Source organism: Simochromis diagramma, unplaced genomic scaffold (genome assembly GCF_900408965.1).
Source record: "Simochromis diagramma unplaced genomic scaffold, fSimDia1.1 OVJJ01000485.1, whole genome shotgun sequence".
Classification (NCBI taxonomy): Eukaryota; Metazoa; Chordata; class Actinopteri; order Cichliformes; family Cichlidae; genus Simochromis; species Simochromis diagramma.
Window position 1 is genome coordinate 132,141 of NW_024387522.1, and position 16,359 is coordinate 148,499.

The 16,359-nt window shown below is 42.2% G+C and overlaps 1 protein-coding gene across 1 annotated transcript; it reads right to left on the reverse strand.

The window, feature by feature from the left end:
- Nucleotides 1-8,145: 8,145 nt before the first annotated feature.
- LOC120726352 lies at nt 8,146-12,383 on the reverse strand. The gene is made up of 5 exons (XM_040019856.1): nt 11,953-12,383; nt 10,908-11,116; nt 10,289-10,400; nt 9,040-9,238; nt 8,146-8,580 (listed from the first exon to the last, which is right to left on the reverse strand). Exons 1-5 carry the CDS (start codon nt 12,076-12,078, stop codon nt 8,564-8,566), a joined length of 663 nt encoding a protein of 220 aa, XP_039875790.1. The 5' UTR covers nt 12,079-12,383; the 3' UTR covers nt 8,146-8,563.
- Between the last annotated feature and the right edge of the window lie 3,976 nt (nt 12,384-16,359).

The following is a 16,359-nucleotide window of genomic DNA, read 5'->3' on the forward strand; positions in this document are numbered from 1 at the left end:
ATTATATTAGCACAGTCCATGTCCACTAATTGACTAAATAATACCGTATAAAATTCGCCATCCTGTGCATTCGGCGCATATATATTACCTAGGAGAACAGTTTCCCCATGCAACATCCCTTTAACCAATATATATCTTCCTTCATTGTCCTTGTGAGTGGCTGTAACATTGAAGGGAAGATTTTTGTGTATAAGGGTAATAACCCCCCTTTTATTTGTGGAGTAGGATGAGAAAAAAATTTGACCAACCCATTCTCTACAGTATTTTCTGTGTTCATCATCTGTCAAATGGGTTTCTTGCAAAAAAGCAATGTGAGTCAAATCTTTCTTCAGAGAATTTAAAATGGACTTTTTTTTCACCACATTGTTGGACCCTTTAACATTCCAAGTACTTATCTTAACTGACATATAGGAAAAGTAATGTATATATTGTGCTGTTTACATATTTAACCAAATCTACATTTGACCAGTCTGAGCCTATTAACCAAAATAATTGAGCATAAAACAAGAACACTGGTTCCCAGCAAAACCTGAACACAAAGCCTGGAAACCTCAACCCTCCCCAACACAAATAACACAAAATAACAAAAAATAAATTACACATCTAGATGTACCCTACTCTAAAGTACAGCTGTGGGGGGCCACAAACGCGTAACATCCCTGCACTGGAGTGTATGTCAAAAATCAAAGTATACTCTATATCTTAGCTCGTTATCAATACTATAATGCTGTAAGCCTCGAGTTTGTAACTTACATTACAATGACGCTGTCGTGCACCAACAGTTTATTTAGGTCTTGGCAATTTGCTCACATAGTCCTTGACGTCCTGGGTGGTCGCGAGGGAGATGCTGGTGCCATCGGGGTTAAATATTTTAATGATGGCTGGATAAAGGAAGGAATATTTGATCCCCACCTCTCGGAGAGCTTTACGCGCATTCGCCGACTCCTTTCTCTTTCGAGCCACCTCGGCGGAGAAATCCTGATAGAAGGATACTTTTCCTGCCTCTGTGTTTACGGTACCTTTAGCCCTGGCAGCCTGGAGAATCCTCTGTGTATCGGTGTAGTAATGAAGCCAGACCAGTACTGCACGTGGTCCCTCCGTGCCGGTAAGCCTCATAGGTGGTCCAGTGCGATGGGCTCTGTCGACTGTAATGGCACCCTGTTGAAGGCCCAGGACTTCTGGTATCCATTTTTTTAAAAAGTCCACTGGTGCTCTGCCCTCCGCGCCTTCCTTTAACCCGACAATCCTCACGTTCTGCCGCCGGCTCTGATTCTCAAAGCTTTCCAGACGCTCCATGGCCTTCTTAAGCTGGGTCTCGAGAGCGGCAATACGTGGCTCATTTGTAGCCGTGACATCTTCCAAGTCCGAGACCCGCTGCTCCACTGTTTCCATTCTTTCTATCAGATTGTCGAATTTCTCAGTGAGCTCGTTTATTGGCTTTATGACTTCGGATATCTTGATATCCATATACTTAGATATGTTAGAGGTCACCTTGTCCACAATCACGTCATCCCGCAGTGTACTTAGTGCATCCTCAGCGTCGCACATGGTCTCCTTTTCGGGGCAATTGCTAGCTACCAGGTCACTGCTAGCTTTTGCTTTGACTCCACGTTTGCTCATTTCTCTCTTTTTGCTTGATCCAGGGTGTGCGAAAAACTCGTCTAGAGACATTATATAGATATTCGAGGCAACTTGTTGGGGATGGTTTTACTAACCCTCATGCTCTACAGAGCCTGTGATGTGCAGACGTTATTCCTCTGGTGTTCTGCTGGGAAAACTTTTGGATTTAGGGATTAACATAGTTGCCATGGTTTCCTCTCTTCTCTTATTTGTTGTGTGCGATCAGGACAATTCTAGAGAAGATGTGCCTGCAGGGGAAAGTCCCCCCTCACAGGCCAGAAAGAAACGGGATAACTTAAAACTCCAGGGCTAAGCGCAGCAGTGGGTGACCAAAACGAAAGAGAATCAAACACTGATAAGGAAGGGGATTGGCCACCCACAACAGGGAGGAAGGGGAGAAGGGATCTGGACAATGAGCTGCAAGACCTCATCAAAGGGAGGCAGAGGAAAGAAGGGCGCAGGACGGGACGGGATGGACAGACTGTTTTCCATTCTTTAACGTTTCATTCCGACGTGGCAGGTGTTTCCTTCTAATCTTTTTGCTACATTGTGACATTTGTGTTGTCAATTTAAAGTTGTATGTTCTCAATAAATTGATTGAAACAAACAGTAATTGTCACTGAATCCATTTTATTAACATGTATGAACATAATGCTAACTCTGGATGATTGGAAATGGATGTTTAGTCAATAACAATGGAGTACATGTCAACCAGAGATGGCAAGTAACGCGTTACTGTAATCTGATTACTTTTTTCAAGTAACGAGTAAAGTAAGGGATTACTATTGCAAAAACGGTAATTAGATTACAGTTACTTTCCCGTAGGAACGCTGCGTTACTGCGTTACTAAAACCGTGATTTTTTGCGAGAATGTCTCATGACAGTGACGTAAGCGAGTGCGCCGTTAGTGACAACAGCTGTGTGCAGATCAACAATGGATCACATATCGATTGTGGGAGAGAGTATGAGCATGCAGCGTTTAAAGCGTGGAAGTACTGACCTTACTTTGAGTTTGATTCCATAAAAAGTGACAAAAACATTAGCGTCCGCTGTGCGTGGGAAGAAAACTTCTTTTTACAGCGAACAAAACCCCTAAACTTCCAAGCAAGCACCGAGTAGCTACGACGTAATGGGAAACTCACAGAGAAACTCGCGGATTCTTCCACTGACCGCGGCACACCTGCACCAGGGTAAACCTCCGCCTACCCCACTCCTGCTTTACAGGTGAAAATAGAGCAACAGGACCGCTGACTCTTTGACTTTATTTATTTTCTGCTGTGTTTTACTTGCATCTATTTGAAAGACTGAGTGTAAACACAAAAAATATTTTATTTTATGAGCTGGAATGTGCAGAAAATAGGTTTAAATGTTAAACAAATTTCTTCCAGTCAGAGAATGTTGCATATAATTAAATTTTTGCTTGATGCATAAAGTTAAAAGATTAAAACTAATAAAACAAGTTTAAAAAAAAAGAGACTTTTCCATTTGATTACATTTTGTATGATGGATTATGTAGAAAAAGTAGAATTGGGCTGAAAAATCTATCGCTTTATCACCTATTCAGGTTGTAAATCATGTTTTTAAAAAGTAACTAAGTAACTAAGTAATTAATTACTTTTGAAAATAAGTAATCAGTAAAGTAACAGGATCACTTTTTTGGGGAAGTAATCAGTAATTAGTTACTGATTACTTTTTTCAAGTAACTTGACCAACACTGATGTCAAGAACAACAAAACAAGAATATTTGTAAGGCACCAACAACATATGAAGACAGAATAAAATATTTACAGCTATTCATAGTTATTCCTGGACCGTCTCTTTAACAACTGTAATAGATTACAGGAAGTCTCTGGCAGTGTTGCTGAATCTGCCGGAGCAAGATCAGACGTGGATGAGGTGCAGCAACTGAGACCTGCGGTTTGTCTGGTGGGCGAGTGGAGAATCACACAGGGTGGTCTGCAAAGAGAGCTTTAGGATGCTTCCTCCCGCTGTCCACTGCATCGTCCATCCACAGGGTTTGCAGGCCTCACTCGACGGCTGCCACACCACTAAGAGGTTTCAGAAATATGCAAGCAGGAGATGGTGGATGCTATATTACTACTTGTATAATACTTGTAACTCTGTAGAAGACAACAGTTTGACAAAGTACTAGATTCCAGAAAAAAAAAGAGATAAAATTTCAGCTGCCTGTTAATGGTAGTCATGATTTACTGGTACCTCCTCCAGGACTGACACCTCAGACGACAGTCGGTCTCGTCAAGGAGCACCCCTAACTGCCTCCAAACCTGCCTTCCCCTCCTCATCCTCTGCTCCATCTTCCACGGGCTCATCCTCTGGGGCAACAATTTCACCAATGCTGAGGCAGATGTTGTGAAGGATGGCACATGCTGTTACAACCGTAACCGTGAACTGTGGAGCCGCAGAATTGTGTTGTTTGTGCTGGAACTAAGCTGCACACAGCTGATGTTTGCCAGGAAAATATGACGGATTAACTTTACTTACCTTCGCACGGAGACGATCACCTGACACCAAAATCAGGAAAGAGAAGTAAAACATGAATAAGGAACAAAATCTCCCGAGTTGTGTTTCTGGGAAAGTTCAGCATCAACACAGTCAGGATCCATTAGGAGATGATTATAGTTTCATCTTTAGAAGCTTGTGCACATCTTAGAGGCCTTAAACCATCATCAGTGCTCCAGAATTGCCCCAGAAAGCATCAGTGTCCAGTTATTGAGCTTATAAAATGAGCTGTTTGTGGTGTACACTGATGCTTTGAATTCAAACTTGTGTCACTATTATATTAAAGAATTCACTGTTATTTGACTTTTTTCAGCTGAGCTGTGTCTGAGTTTATGCTGTTGAAGAGAAGGGACTCTCAGCAGTTGTTTTTTAAGCCATTAAAGTCAAACTGATGATCAACTCTGTCACACTGATACTTTAAGTAAAAGGGAGAAAACATTCCACCTTAAAGGTTGCAGGTAAATGAAACACTCGCAGCAGGAAGTGAGTTTTTTCTCTCGACACATACCAAGTGTAAATGTGTGTGTTAGTGCCGACATAAGACATGAGCTCACAGTCAGTGTTTGTGTTCCTCTTTCAATCACAGCGTAAGGACCGCAAAGCGCTATACACTACATTCAGTTGTTAGATTTGTATTGTTGATTGTCATTTATGCTTAGAGTTGTATAATCAATGTCATGTTGGCAGAGGTTTGATCCTTAATAGTCTGCAAAGGCTTTGTGTGCATTCCAGAGTGTTCTGGCATTCACAGCCACATCCTGGGAGCAGGTGAGAGGTCGTACCTGCTCTTATTGTTTTATGGTAGGATAAACGTAGCTATGTCTGTTTTACTCTAAGTGCCTGTTGTTTAGATGAACTGCTGGACTTCCAGACCAGCAGGTTTAGGGAAGTCGTTTATGGGGTCACACTCTGACCACACACACACACACACTCACAGGCAAGGTACTCTTTGTTTGTATGTAGATGTCATATGTTAATGAACCTATGTATAATCACGTAACCTCAATAAAAGAGCAGTGTTACGGGGGAGCGAACGAGAGCAACTGGGGTCAAGCGAAGGAACGGTGGTTGTCCGGTTCTCTCCCGTGCACGAGAAACATGAAGAACTTTGCCTACTCGTGTCTTGCTTTGCTGTGTAGTTAAATTGTCTTTTAAATTGACTTTTCAAAACTTCTGGAACCAGCTCCTTCATCTACTCAAGAGTGGAGCTGCTGGCACTAAACACAAAGACACAGACCGGCAAGAGACACAACATCCCAGCCGAGGAATTACTGCCCACATAGCATATCTGGCCCAGATATGGTATCAAGCCGGCACTGTTGGCTGACTTCTGGCATGATAAGACGTATGCCATCTAGATATGGGCCAGGCCTGGCATAGATGGCACTGTCTATGTGCCATCTATGCCAAACTCTGGCCCGCGGGCCAAATTTGGCCCGCAGCCTAAATACATTTGGCCCTCGAAGCCATACCAAATTACTATCAGAGCTGGCCTACTGGTATTATACAGCTAATATATATATTGTTTGGTATTAAGCTTTGCTTGTTCCATATTCAGCTTTTCAGCAAAACTTGTTTGAGTCCATAAAAAAAGATTCATTCTTATATCTGGAGGAAGATTTTTTTTTCAATAAATATTAATGTTAGCCCGCGACTTTGTTCCAGTTTTGAATTTTGGCCCACTGTGTGTTTGAGTTTGACACCCCTGTTCTATGTGATATCAACTCTTCACTGGCATCTGGTATAGTTCCGGTTTATTTTAAAAACGCTGCTATTCTCCCACTTTTAAAACAACCTCAGCTTGACCCCTCTCTTTGGAGCAGCTACAGACCAATCTCTAAGTTACCGTTCATTGCTAAGCTTCTAGAAAAGGTTGTGGCTCAGCAGCTTATGGCAGCTCCTGATAAACATGGCAATTACGATAAGTTTCAGCCCAGTTTTCGTCAATCTCACTCCACGGAGACAGCTCTTCTTAGGGTCTCAAGTGATATCTTGATGAATAATGATGCAGGTAAATGCTCTGTTCTACTCATGTTGGACCTCACATCAGCTTTCGACACAGTTGACCATCACATCCTCATTGAAAGGCTGAAAAAAATGGGTTGGTGTATCTGGAACTGCATTAGAGTGGTTCTCCTCTTATCTCCATCACCGATCCTTTTCTGTGGCAGTCTCCGATTTTAGGTCATCCTCTACCTCCCTTACTTATGGTGTCCCTCAAGGGTCAGATTTGGGGCCTTTATTGTTTTTAATTTATCTTCTCCGCCTCCAGCATATAATGGGCTCTTTTGAGGACATTTCTTATCACTGTTATGCTGATGATATTCAGTTGTACGTTTCTTTTAAGCCCCAGGATTTATCTAAGCTTCAGCGTCTGAATGGTTGCTTAGATTCGATCAAACGTTGGATGGCTGCAAGTTTCCTCCAACTCAGCGAGGGGAAAACCAAAGTCCTCGTATGCGCCCCTGATAGGTTTCTATCGCAGATAGTGAAAGCCCTCGGTCCTCTCTCACTCTATGTTAAATCCTCAATCAGGAATTTAGGTGTCACCATTGACTCGAGTCTCACATTGGATGGGCATGTGAAATCTCTGGTTCGGTCTTGTTTTTATCATTTAAGAAATGTGGCTAAGCTAAGCCCGGTTTTATCTCGATCTGAACTGGAGATTGCTATACATGCATTTATCTCGTCACGCTTGGATTATTGTAATTCGCTGTTTATGTGTCTTAGCAAAGGTTCTCTGGATGGTCTGCAGGTTGTGCAAAATGCTGCAGCTTGGCTTTTGACAAAATCCTCCAAGTACTCACATGTGACACCGTTGTTATCTCAGCTACACTGGCTTCCTGTTAAATTTAGAGTCAATTTTAAGATCCTGGTCTTGACCTACAGAGCTGTGCACGGACTGGCACCAGCCTACATCTTTGATCTGCTACAGCCCGATGTCCCCAGCAGGTCTTTGAGGTCATCTGATCAGGGCTCACTTGCTATAAAAAATACTAAGAGGAGGACTGAGGGTGACAGAGCTTTAGCCACTGTGGCCCCGAGACTGTGGAACTCTCTCCCCCAAACATTAAGAACTGTGGACTCAGCAGCTGTTTTTAAAAAACAACTCAAAACTCACCTTTTTAAAACTGCTTTTGGTTAATTTTTTGCCTGTTTTATTTTCTCTTTTTAAATCTTTTTATGACTTGTAATCTTATGTGCAGCACTTTGTGATTCTGTCTTGAAAGGTGCTATATAAATAAAAATTTATTTATTTTATTTATTTATTTTGGACAGAGAGGACAGATGGTTTGAAAGAGGAGTGAAAGAAGCATCTATGTCCACTGTGAGCGACCATCTTTGAACAGAGGCGGGGTTTACGACACCAACTCTCTGCCATCTATAATCCAGTTTTGAGATGCCTCCCCAGACGCCTTAACGCCACACCTGTTTTCAGACCTTGGCTTGTGTTTAGGTAGAGGATCATCAGGGGGTCCTTTTGTCCCTCTGTGGGGGGAAACTCCCACTAGGTTTATATCTGGGACTCTCCACCATTTGACCTTAGAACTGAAGAAGCTTCTCGGATGAGAGGTGAAACGTCTTCAAGCAACTTAAAGAAGTCCAGACGCTTTTCTTTGCAAGCTCCTTTGACAACGATGACCTGGATGACTGAGAACCTTCACAGACACTTGTGTTGATTTAATTTCTTGATTTATCATTGATTTCTTTTCAAACTGTTATGTAACTTATTTATCGATGCTATTTATTTTCTTGGTTAAGAATTTGATTATTCCTATGGGGTAAAGAATAGGATAATTATAAGCCACAAGGCTTCAGCCTATTCCTTTTTCAATTACTGTATGATTGAGCACTTTTATGTAAAATGATAATCTGTGTTGTTGTTGTTCAATCAATCAATCAGTCTTTATTTATAAAGCACTTTTCATACAAAAAAAATGTAGCACAAAGTGCTTTACATAGTTAAAAGCAAAGTTTTAAATCAACTTCATTGTCCACTTTTTGTGTGTGCAAAGTAATTTCTCTTTAATTCAGGTATATAGATACATCCCATCCCGAAAGACTGCATTAAAACACATGATCACATTTTTCTCCTCATATTGTCATGAATGTTTAGTCATTTGTCTTTTACTGTGCACTTAGTTACCACAGGAAGTGGTTCATTAGATAAACCTTTAATATACTATTAATCTATTAAACTAATATCACCCCACAGACATCCTCAGCATGACTAAAGATTACAAAATAAAACGTGAAATTCGCACCCTGTAAATGCTTTCACCACACCAACATGAAGTTATATGTTTGGTCACTTAAAAATAAGAAACAAGAAAAGTTTGCAGAACCCAGAGAATTCAAACTGAAGCTGCTGTCTCGTCGCAGGGAGTCTTCAGACTGCATTTTATCATCTTGTGGTCATTTTTCATCTAAGAGAGAGATCTGGAGGGGATAAAAAATGACAGAGGAGAAACTGTTAGCTTCACCTGTCCCTGCTTAGATGCAAACTTAAATTTGGAGCGAGAATGAATCTGCAGTCCAGCTGACATCCACTACACATTTACAGCCTGATACAAACAGTATGCAGCTTGCATTATAAGGGGTGTGGCCTCTTCAACTGACAGGTGGAAAAAAATATAGCATTTGTCCTCAAATGTGTTGTGGCTGTAGTCTTATCAAATCAGGTTCAGGTAGCAGCTTATCTGATGCTCAGTGTAAGAAACCTACATTAATGTGATGCATGAATGATGCAAAGCTGGAGCCAATAAACCTATCATTTGAAACACAGCTTTTCATGTTTTCTGTCAGTGGACGAGTGTTTCCAGGGTTTCTACTGTTTTTAATAAAAGGTGGACTGAAGGAAGCCTGATTCAAGAAATGTTTCAGTAACTGATTCATTACCTTCAAAACGCTCCTCAAGTGCAGACTCCTCCACAGATGAAGACTCCTCTTTCAGTTCAAACGTTCTTTTCCCCCACAGCCTTTTAACCAAATTTTGAGCAAGATCACGAGAATCATAGCATCTTGGTGCAACAATCACTTGATCTTTTTTACAGAATGTAAGCTTCTTTAGTAAATCATCAGAACCAAACTTCAGCACCTGGAAAAGAAAACGTTCTAAATTAAACTGTCTGTACATACAGAATGAAAGTGTAAGTTCATCCACAGAATATTAATTAATTTATTCATTTTTCATTCAACTGATGATGCAGCCACATCACTAATCCCCGAAATCCAAGTTGGTGTGGATAGAAACTAGTCATGCATTTATCACGTCCAGGCTGGACGACTGTAATTCATTATTATTAGGATGTCCTAAAAACTCCCTGAAAAGCCTTCAGCTGATCCAAAATGCTGCAGCAAGAGTCCTGACAGGGACTCCCTTAGTTATGCTGCAATAGACGTAGGCTGCCGGGGGATTCCCATGATGCATGATGCATAACAGTATGTGTTAACAGACCTCTCTGCATCAAATCACATCTGTTATTAACCTCTGTCTCTCTTCCACAGCATGTCTTTATCCTGTCTTCCTTCTCTCACCCCAACCTATCACAGCAGATGGCCCCGCCCCTCCCTGAGCCTGGTTCTGCTGAAAGTTTCTTCCTGTTAAAAGGGAGTTTTTCCTTCCCACTGTCGCCAAAGTGCTGCTCATAGGGGGTCATATGATGTATGTATTATTGTAGGGTCTACCTTACAATATAAGGCGACTGTTGTTGAGATTTGGTGCTATATACAGTGGCTTGCAAAAATATTTGGCCCCCTTGAACTTTTCCACATTTTGTCACATTACAGCCACAAACATGAATCAATTTTATTGGAATTCCACGTGAAAGTCCTATACAAAGTGTGTGTACACGTGAGAAGTGGAACGAAAATCATACAAAAAGCTAAAAACAGTTCTGTAACATTAAACAGCATCTGTATGATACAGATGCAACCTTATCTGTGTATCTGTGTCAGGTACTTTCACCCTAAATACTTTAATAGGATGTACCATCATAACTATCAATTTTTACAAATTCTGAAAGTCAAAGATCTGAGAACTGTTAGAGGGTCGCCAGTAGCTCCAGCTTTAAGATGATTAAACACACAATAATATTCCTGATCGGAAAATCTTCAGGTGTGTGAGGAAGAGGAGCAGTGAAGTTACCTTTCCGTCCTCTACGAGCAGGGCGATGGTGATGTGGTCCCAAACATACCACTGATGTGGCTTAGTCGCCTTCTCAGCTTTCACCACATGGTCATTTACAGTCAGCTTGTACCTGAGGAGAAGCAACGTTTGAAACACCTCACAAAAGAACTGTAAACTCATGCAGCAAACTGACACCTGTGGACTTGATTTTTGGTAATTCACTGGAGAAAACCTCAAAAAGTGCAGTTTTCCATGCTCATATCACTGTTTAGGACCAGCTGGCACAGGGTGATATGTCCCTTTTAGCCACTTTACTACAGACAAACATCCTGCTGCTGATCAGGTCAAATGTGTTTCTAAGTTCTGGATATTCCATGTGGCTATCTGGGTTACCTGTGGAGTTATTGAGGATCAGACATTTTAGACTCACCTGCATCTTCTTCAAGCCCCTGTAGCTCAGATAATATTGATAAAAACATGCATGGCTTCATTAAATACACTAAAGTTACTGTAATAAAACAGCTCAGAGTGAGGGTGTCAGGTGGGAAACTGTTTTCCACATGTGATTGTTTCTCGTATGGCCATGATGACCTGTATAGTGCATATACATCCATGGATGTTGTTATCTGTTTCTTACCTGTGTGTCTCACACATGGCCTGTGGCCTCCAGATGAAGTGTCCATCTCTGTAAGCACAGACGGCATCCGGGTCATCAGACACCTCAGGATACGAGTCTTTGAAGCGTTCTTTGTGGTCTGGGCTGTGGACCAGCACAGCATACATCACTTCCTGTCTGTACAGCGACGTTCTGAGAACACGCATACGGGGCTGCTCCCCCGAACAAAACTGAAAAGAAAAAAATGTTTTAGTGGAAAACTCACAGAGATTGTGTCTATAAATTATCAGCCTGAGGCTCAGAACATGGACCAACAACACTAAACATGGTTAGCAGATTATCAGTCACATAACTTTTATGTCAAGTGGCAGTGTGAAGCAGGCAACACTGAGGACCCAAAATACTGCCTTTCAGAGACAGGACTAAATCAAAAATGCAGCTTTATTGCTGGGTTACAAAATTCATAAAAGCAAACTAGGAGGAAACTAGGAACTAAACAGACAAGCAGAACACACACCTGGGAAGATCATGACACCGGACAGAGGGAGACCGAGGCACTAAATACACAAGGGAATCGGGGCAAAAAGGACACACCTGGGGAAGCATGGCTGAACATAGTACACACAGAACCAGAGACTGTCAAAAACAGGAAGTATGAGACACACGCGGCAACACAGACTGACAAAACCCAACGAACAGAGGGAGGAGATCGAGGGATAAGAGTCACAGTGAGACACACACAGTAAAACAACTGAGAAAACAGACATCTAGACAGGAATCACTTAACTGGGGGAACGCTGAGGGAAAGACACAGAGTCAAATACTAACCAAAATAACCTCCCTAACATCTTACTGTCTTTCTGTCTTTTTCTACTTGTTGTTTTTTTTGTTTTATGGAAAATACGCTGGAGTCTGTTTCAGTCTCAGGTGATGGATGGACTGGCTACTTAAATAAAGAAGAAATTTATTGAATTTCTATCTTTGACATTTACACATCTCAACTATAAGAAAATAATAGTAAACACCTGTAAATACAGGCATTAATATGAACTGAAGGAGTCCGTACCTGCTTGCTATAGGCCTTCAGCACCTCCTGCACCGTGAAGGTGAAGCGATACGATCCATACCTGGACTTCTCACTGAACGCTGGAGAGGAGGCAAACTTCTTCAGGAAGCCCGGCTCTGCATGCATGTTCTTCTCCAGGAGCGTCTCCTCAGCTTTTTGGATCTCCTTTTCTTGCACAGCCAGACTGAACCACACCAGGGACAGTCCATCTGGATCCTCTGAGCCATTGTTTGGATCCTTGAAGCCTTCATCATTCTTGATTCCTTGTAAACTAAATCTATGCGTGTCGTGTTTTAGATAAGATGCATGAAACTTGGTGAAAACTCTTTAGGTCCAGGGTATAGGGGGATGTTGCTCTTGCTGAGATATTTCTCGTACATATGAGTATCTTGGGCTTCATTTTCCAACTCATTCAATTTCAAATGAATTGGTTAAAACATGAGTTATGATTTCCCATAAATGCCACCCTTCTTAAAAATGATGTGGCAGTTGGAGAACATGCAGAACTGGTTCAGTGTCCACGTGTGAATCCTGTTTGTTGAACCAGTTTAATCTGAAAACAAAGTGAGAGTGATGTGTGCAAGTGATAGCTTTAACTTAGTGACCTGTGAAAAGATTGTCAGTAATGCTAAGAATGTGTAAACAGATCGATGAATGAATGAGTGAGTGTCTCAGGATGAGCTGACAGAAAGATTAAAAGTCAGCTGCAGGAGTTTAGCTTCATGACTTCACTGAGATTTAAAATAAATAAATAAAAATCTTCAGAGCAAACACAAATTCAGAATATGAAGAATGTTTTAAGAACATAACACTTTATCGTCATCGCCAGCATGTTTTGTACCTTAGGCTCATCACAGACAATCATATTACAGTACTATATAGAGTACTCTTTTTATAGTAACCATTGTCCTTAATGTAAATATGTAAGAAAAATTGTGTATGTTTCTGTTCTGTGTTCTGTGTACTGTGTGTTTGTTTATGTGTCTTTCTAGCTGCTGTTACAACCAAATTTCCCCTTGTGGGACAATTAAAGGACTATTCTATTCTATATCTGTCACGGTTTGTGGAGACAGACCGTGCAGAGATGTGTGTGGTGACGGACGTGGGTTACTGACCTGGTAGCCTGGCTGGCCCTGGGTGGGTCCGGGATGGGCGTGAGGTTCTGGGGGCGCTCCGTCTCTGGGCTGGGACCCGGACCGGGCCTCGGGGGCTTGGGTCCCGGTTGGTGTGTTGCCGGGGTTGTGGGCGGGTGGGTGCATGGGGGCCCAGCCCGGGAGCAGGGTGCCGCCGGTGCGTCGAGCCACCTGGGGGGCTCTTCAACTGGTGGGGGAGATTGTCACATCTTGCAGGAGCTTTCCTCTCGCCAGGAGCTCCCTCTGCAGGAGGGGGAGATACAGGAGAGGTGGAGGAAGATCTCAGCCTGGGTGTTTATTGTCTTATGTAGTCTGGAAGATGAGTGGATGGTGGGGTGGGTGCAGTTTTCTCTGTGGTGGGGTTGGGTGGACTGTCCCGGGCTCTGTGGGGCCGGGGGGCGCTGCTGCACTGGGCCCGGTCTGGATGGGCCTGGGCCCATCACCGAGACTTCTCCTGGACCCTTCACACAGACACTGCTATCAAGAAAGCTCGCCAGCGGCTTTACTTCCTGAGGAGGCTGAGGAAGTTGGCATGAACTCCAACATCACCTCAATTTCACAGTGTGCGGATTGAGAGCTTGCTGACGAGCTGCATCACAGTTTGGTACGAAGCTGCTCTGCCAGCAGCCGTAAATCACTACAGAGGGTGAAGGCAGCAGAGCACATCACTGGCACGAGGCTTCCTGCCATTCAGGACATTTATCTCCAGCTGTGCCTCCGTAAAGCTCACAGCATCATCAAGGACCACAGCCACCCAGCACATCAGCTGTTCTTGTTACCGTCTGGCAGACGTTACAGGAGTCTGTCTGCTCCGACTACAAGACTTAAACACAGTTTCTACCACCAACCATACGACACCTCAACCACAACACTTAAACACACACAACACAGCACTCAGAAGCTACAGCTTCACAAGTACTCTGTATAATCTGCACTGGTCACTCCACTTTATTGGTATCTATATTTAAAAGTGCAATACTGTGATTTTCTGCTGCTCATTCCTGTGCAATATCCCATCTGCCCCCCCGTCATATTTCTTATTTAATCACTAGTGTACATATATTTATATTTATAGATACATATATATTTAGAAGAAGAAGAAGAAGAAAACTTGTCAATTTCTTCAAATGTACTTGCCATACAAAGGAATTGAAATTACGTTTCACACTGTCCCATGCGTAGACATTGACAACAATAAAGTGCAGATGCACAACAAAAACAGCCCTGACAATAAGGTAATAACTTTAGTTATTTAGTCATCTTTTCTCTTTTACCACATCTCTCTAATATTTTGCTCCTTACTATTTTTCTATTTTCTTATTATTTTATTTTATTTTCTCCTACTGTATCATGCTGCTGAGTGACTGCTGCTCGTCAAACGCATTTCATTGCAATGTTGACCCTGTGCTAACTTGCATATGACAAATAAACTGAAACTGACTGTGCTGCTCTGACCCCCCTCCTCCTTTCAGGGTGGAGCCTGCTGGAGTCCGATGGTTGACACCAGGTCTGAGGAAGTGTAAGTGTGTTTTTAATGGGATTCATGAAAACAAAGCAGCACACATTCAACCATCTTCATCATGTCAGGAGTCATCATCAAAGTGTCAATCAATGAACAGATGATGGATCAATAAACTGCAGCTGGATTGTGTTTGTTCTCTCCATCAGATTCCTGTCAACTCACAATCGACACAAACACAGTGAACACAAACCTCCAACTGTCTGACAACAACAGGAAGGTGACACGTGTGGAGGAGGTTCAGTCATATCCTGATCATCCAGACAGATTTGATTTTTATCATCAGCTGCTGTGTAGAAATGGTCTGACTGGTCGCTGTTACTGGGAGGTTGAGTGGAGTGGAGACGTTGATATATCAGTGAGTTACAGAAGCATCAGAAGGAAAGGAGGCAGTGATGACTGTGTGTTTGGAAACAATGATCAGTCCTGGAGTCTGAGCTGCTCTGATGATGGTCCTCAGTCTGTCTGGCACAATAACAGACTAACATCCATCTCCTCCTCCTCCTCCTCCTCCTCTGTCTCTAACAGAGCAGCAGTGTATGTGGACTGTCCTGCTGGCACTCTGTCCTTCTACAGAGTCTCCTCTGACACTCTGATCCACCTCCACACCTTCAACACCACATTCACTGAAACCCTTTATCCTGGGTTTATGTTCAGTTCCTGGTCTCCTGGTTCCTCAGTGTCCCTGTGTGCAGTTGAGTATCAGCAGTCTCGTCCTGTTATAGAAAACCATCAATTGCGTGAAGTCATTTACTAATCTCTTTTTTACTGTCCACTTTTTAGGATTTCAGAAAAGCACAAATGACTGAGGCTGAAAAACCTTCATACAGGTGACCAAATTATAATTATTTTATTTGTTATTTAAAAAAAGAATGGGGGTCTTTTTTGGATTTATTTGATAGGGACAGTAGAGACTGACAGAAAAGCAGAGGGAGCGAGAGAGGGAAGACCAGGGCCACAGGTCCGACTCAAACCCAGGCAAGCCACTATTCGCCAAACGGCATATGTCCGCTTGCTCTTCCCATTAAACTAAAGGTGTGCCAGGTGACCATAATTACTAAAAACAAACTCAACCTGATGGAACAGATTATGTGATAACTCACTTCACGGTTTACATTGCTTCTGGTTAATTACAGTTTAATTCAGATCCCTCTAACACACACCACCAGACAAGTTTGTCATTTAAGATCGAAGCATTAATTAATGGCAGGACTTCTTTGAGCAGTTTTGTAGGAATGGGGTCTAAAAGACACGTTGATGGTTTGGAGGAAGTAATTATTGAAGTTAACTCAGAAAGATCAATTGGAGAAAAAGAGTCTAACTTAACATCAATGGTACTAAGAGTAGCTGTAGATAAATTACATCTGTGGGATGATTATTGGTAATTTTTTCTCTAATGATAAAAATTTTTATTTGTGAAGAAGTTCATGAAGTCATTACTAGTTAACGTTAAAGGGAGGTTGGCTCAACAGAGCTCTGACTTTTTGTCAGCCTGGCTACAGTGCTGAAGAGAAACCTGGGGTTGTTCTTATTTTCTTCAATCAGTGATGAATAGTAAGATGTTCTGGCTTTGCGGAGGGCTTTCTTTATAAAGCAGCAAACTATTTCTCCAGGCTAAATGATGATCCTCTAGATTTGTGACACGCCATTTCCTCTCCAGATTACGAGTCATCTGCTTTAGGCTACGTGTTTGAGAATTATACCACGGAGTCAGGTACTCTTGCGATTTTAGGCCTTAGTTTTCACAGGAGCTAA

Excerpts from the sequence above, each read along its gene's own strand:
- LOC120726352 (XM_040019856.1), bottom strand. The coding sequence starts at position 12,078 with ATGCATGCAGAGCCGGGCTTCCTGAAGAAGTTTGCCTCCTCTCCAGCG. Across the intron at positions 11,117-11,952 it reads TGAAGGCCTATAGCAAGCAG|TTTTGTTCGGGGGAGCAGCC; the intron begins GTACGGACTCCT and ends TTTTCTTTTCAG. Across the intron at positions 9,239-10,288 it reads TGCTCGTAGAGGACGGAAAG|GTGCTGAAGTTTGGTTCTGA; the intron begins GTAACTTCACTG and ends TTTCTTTTCCAG.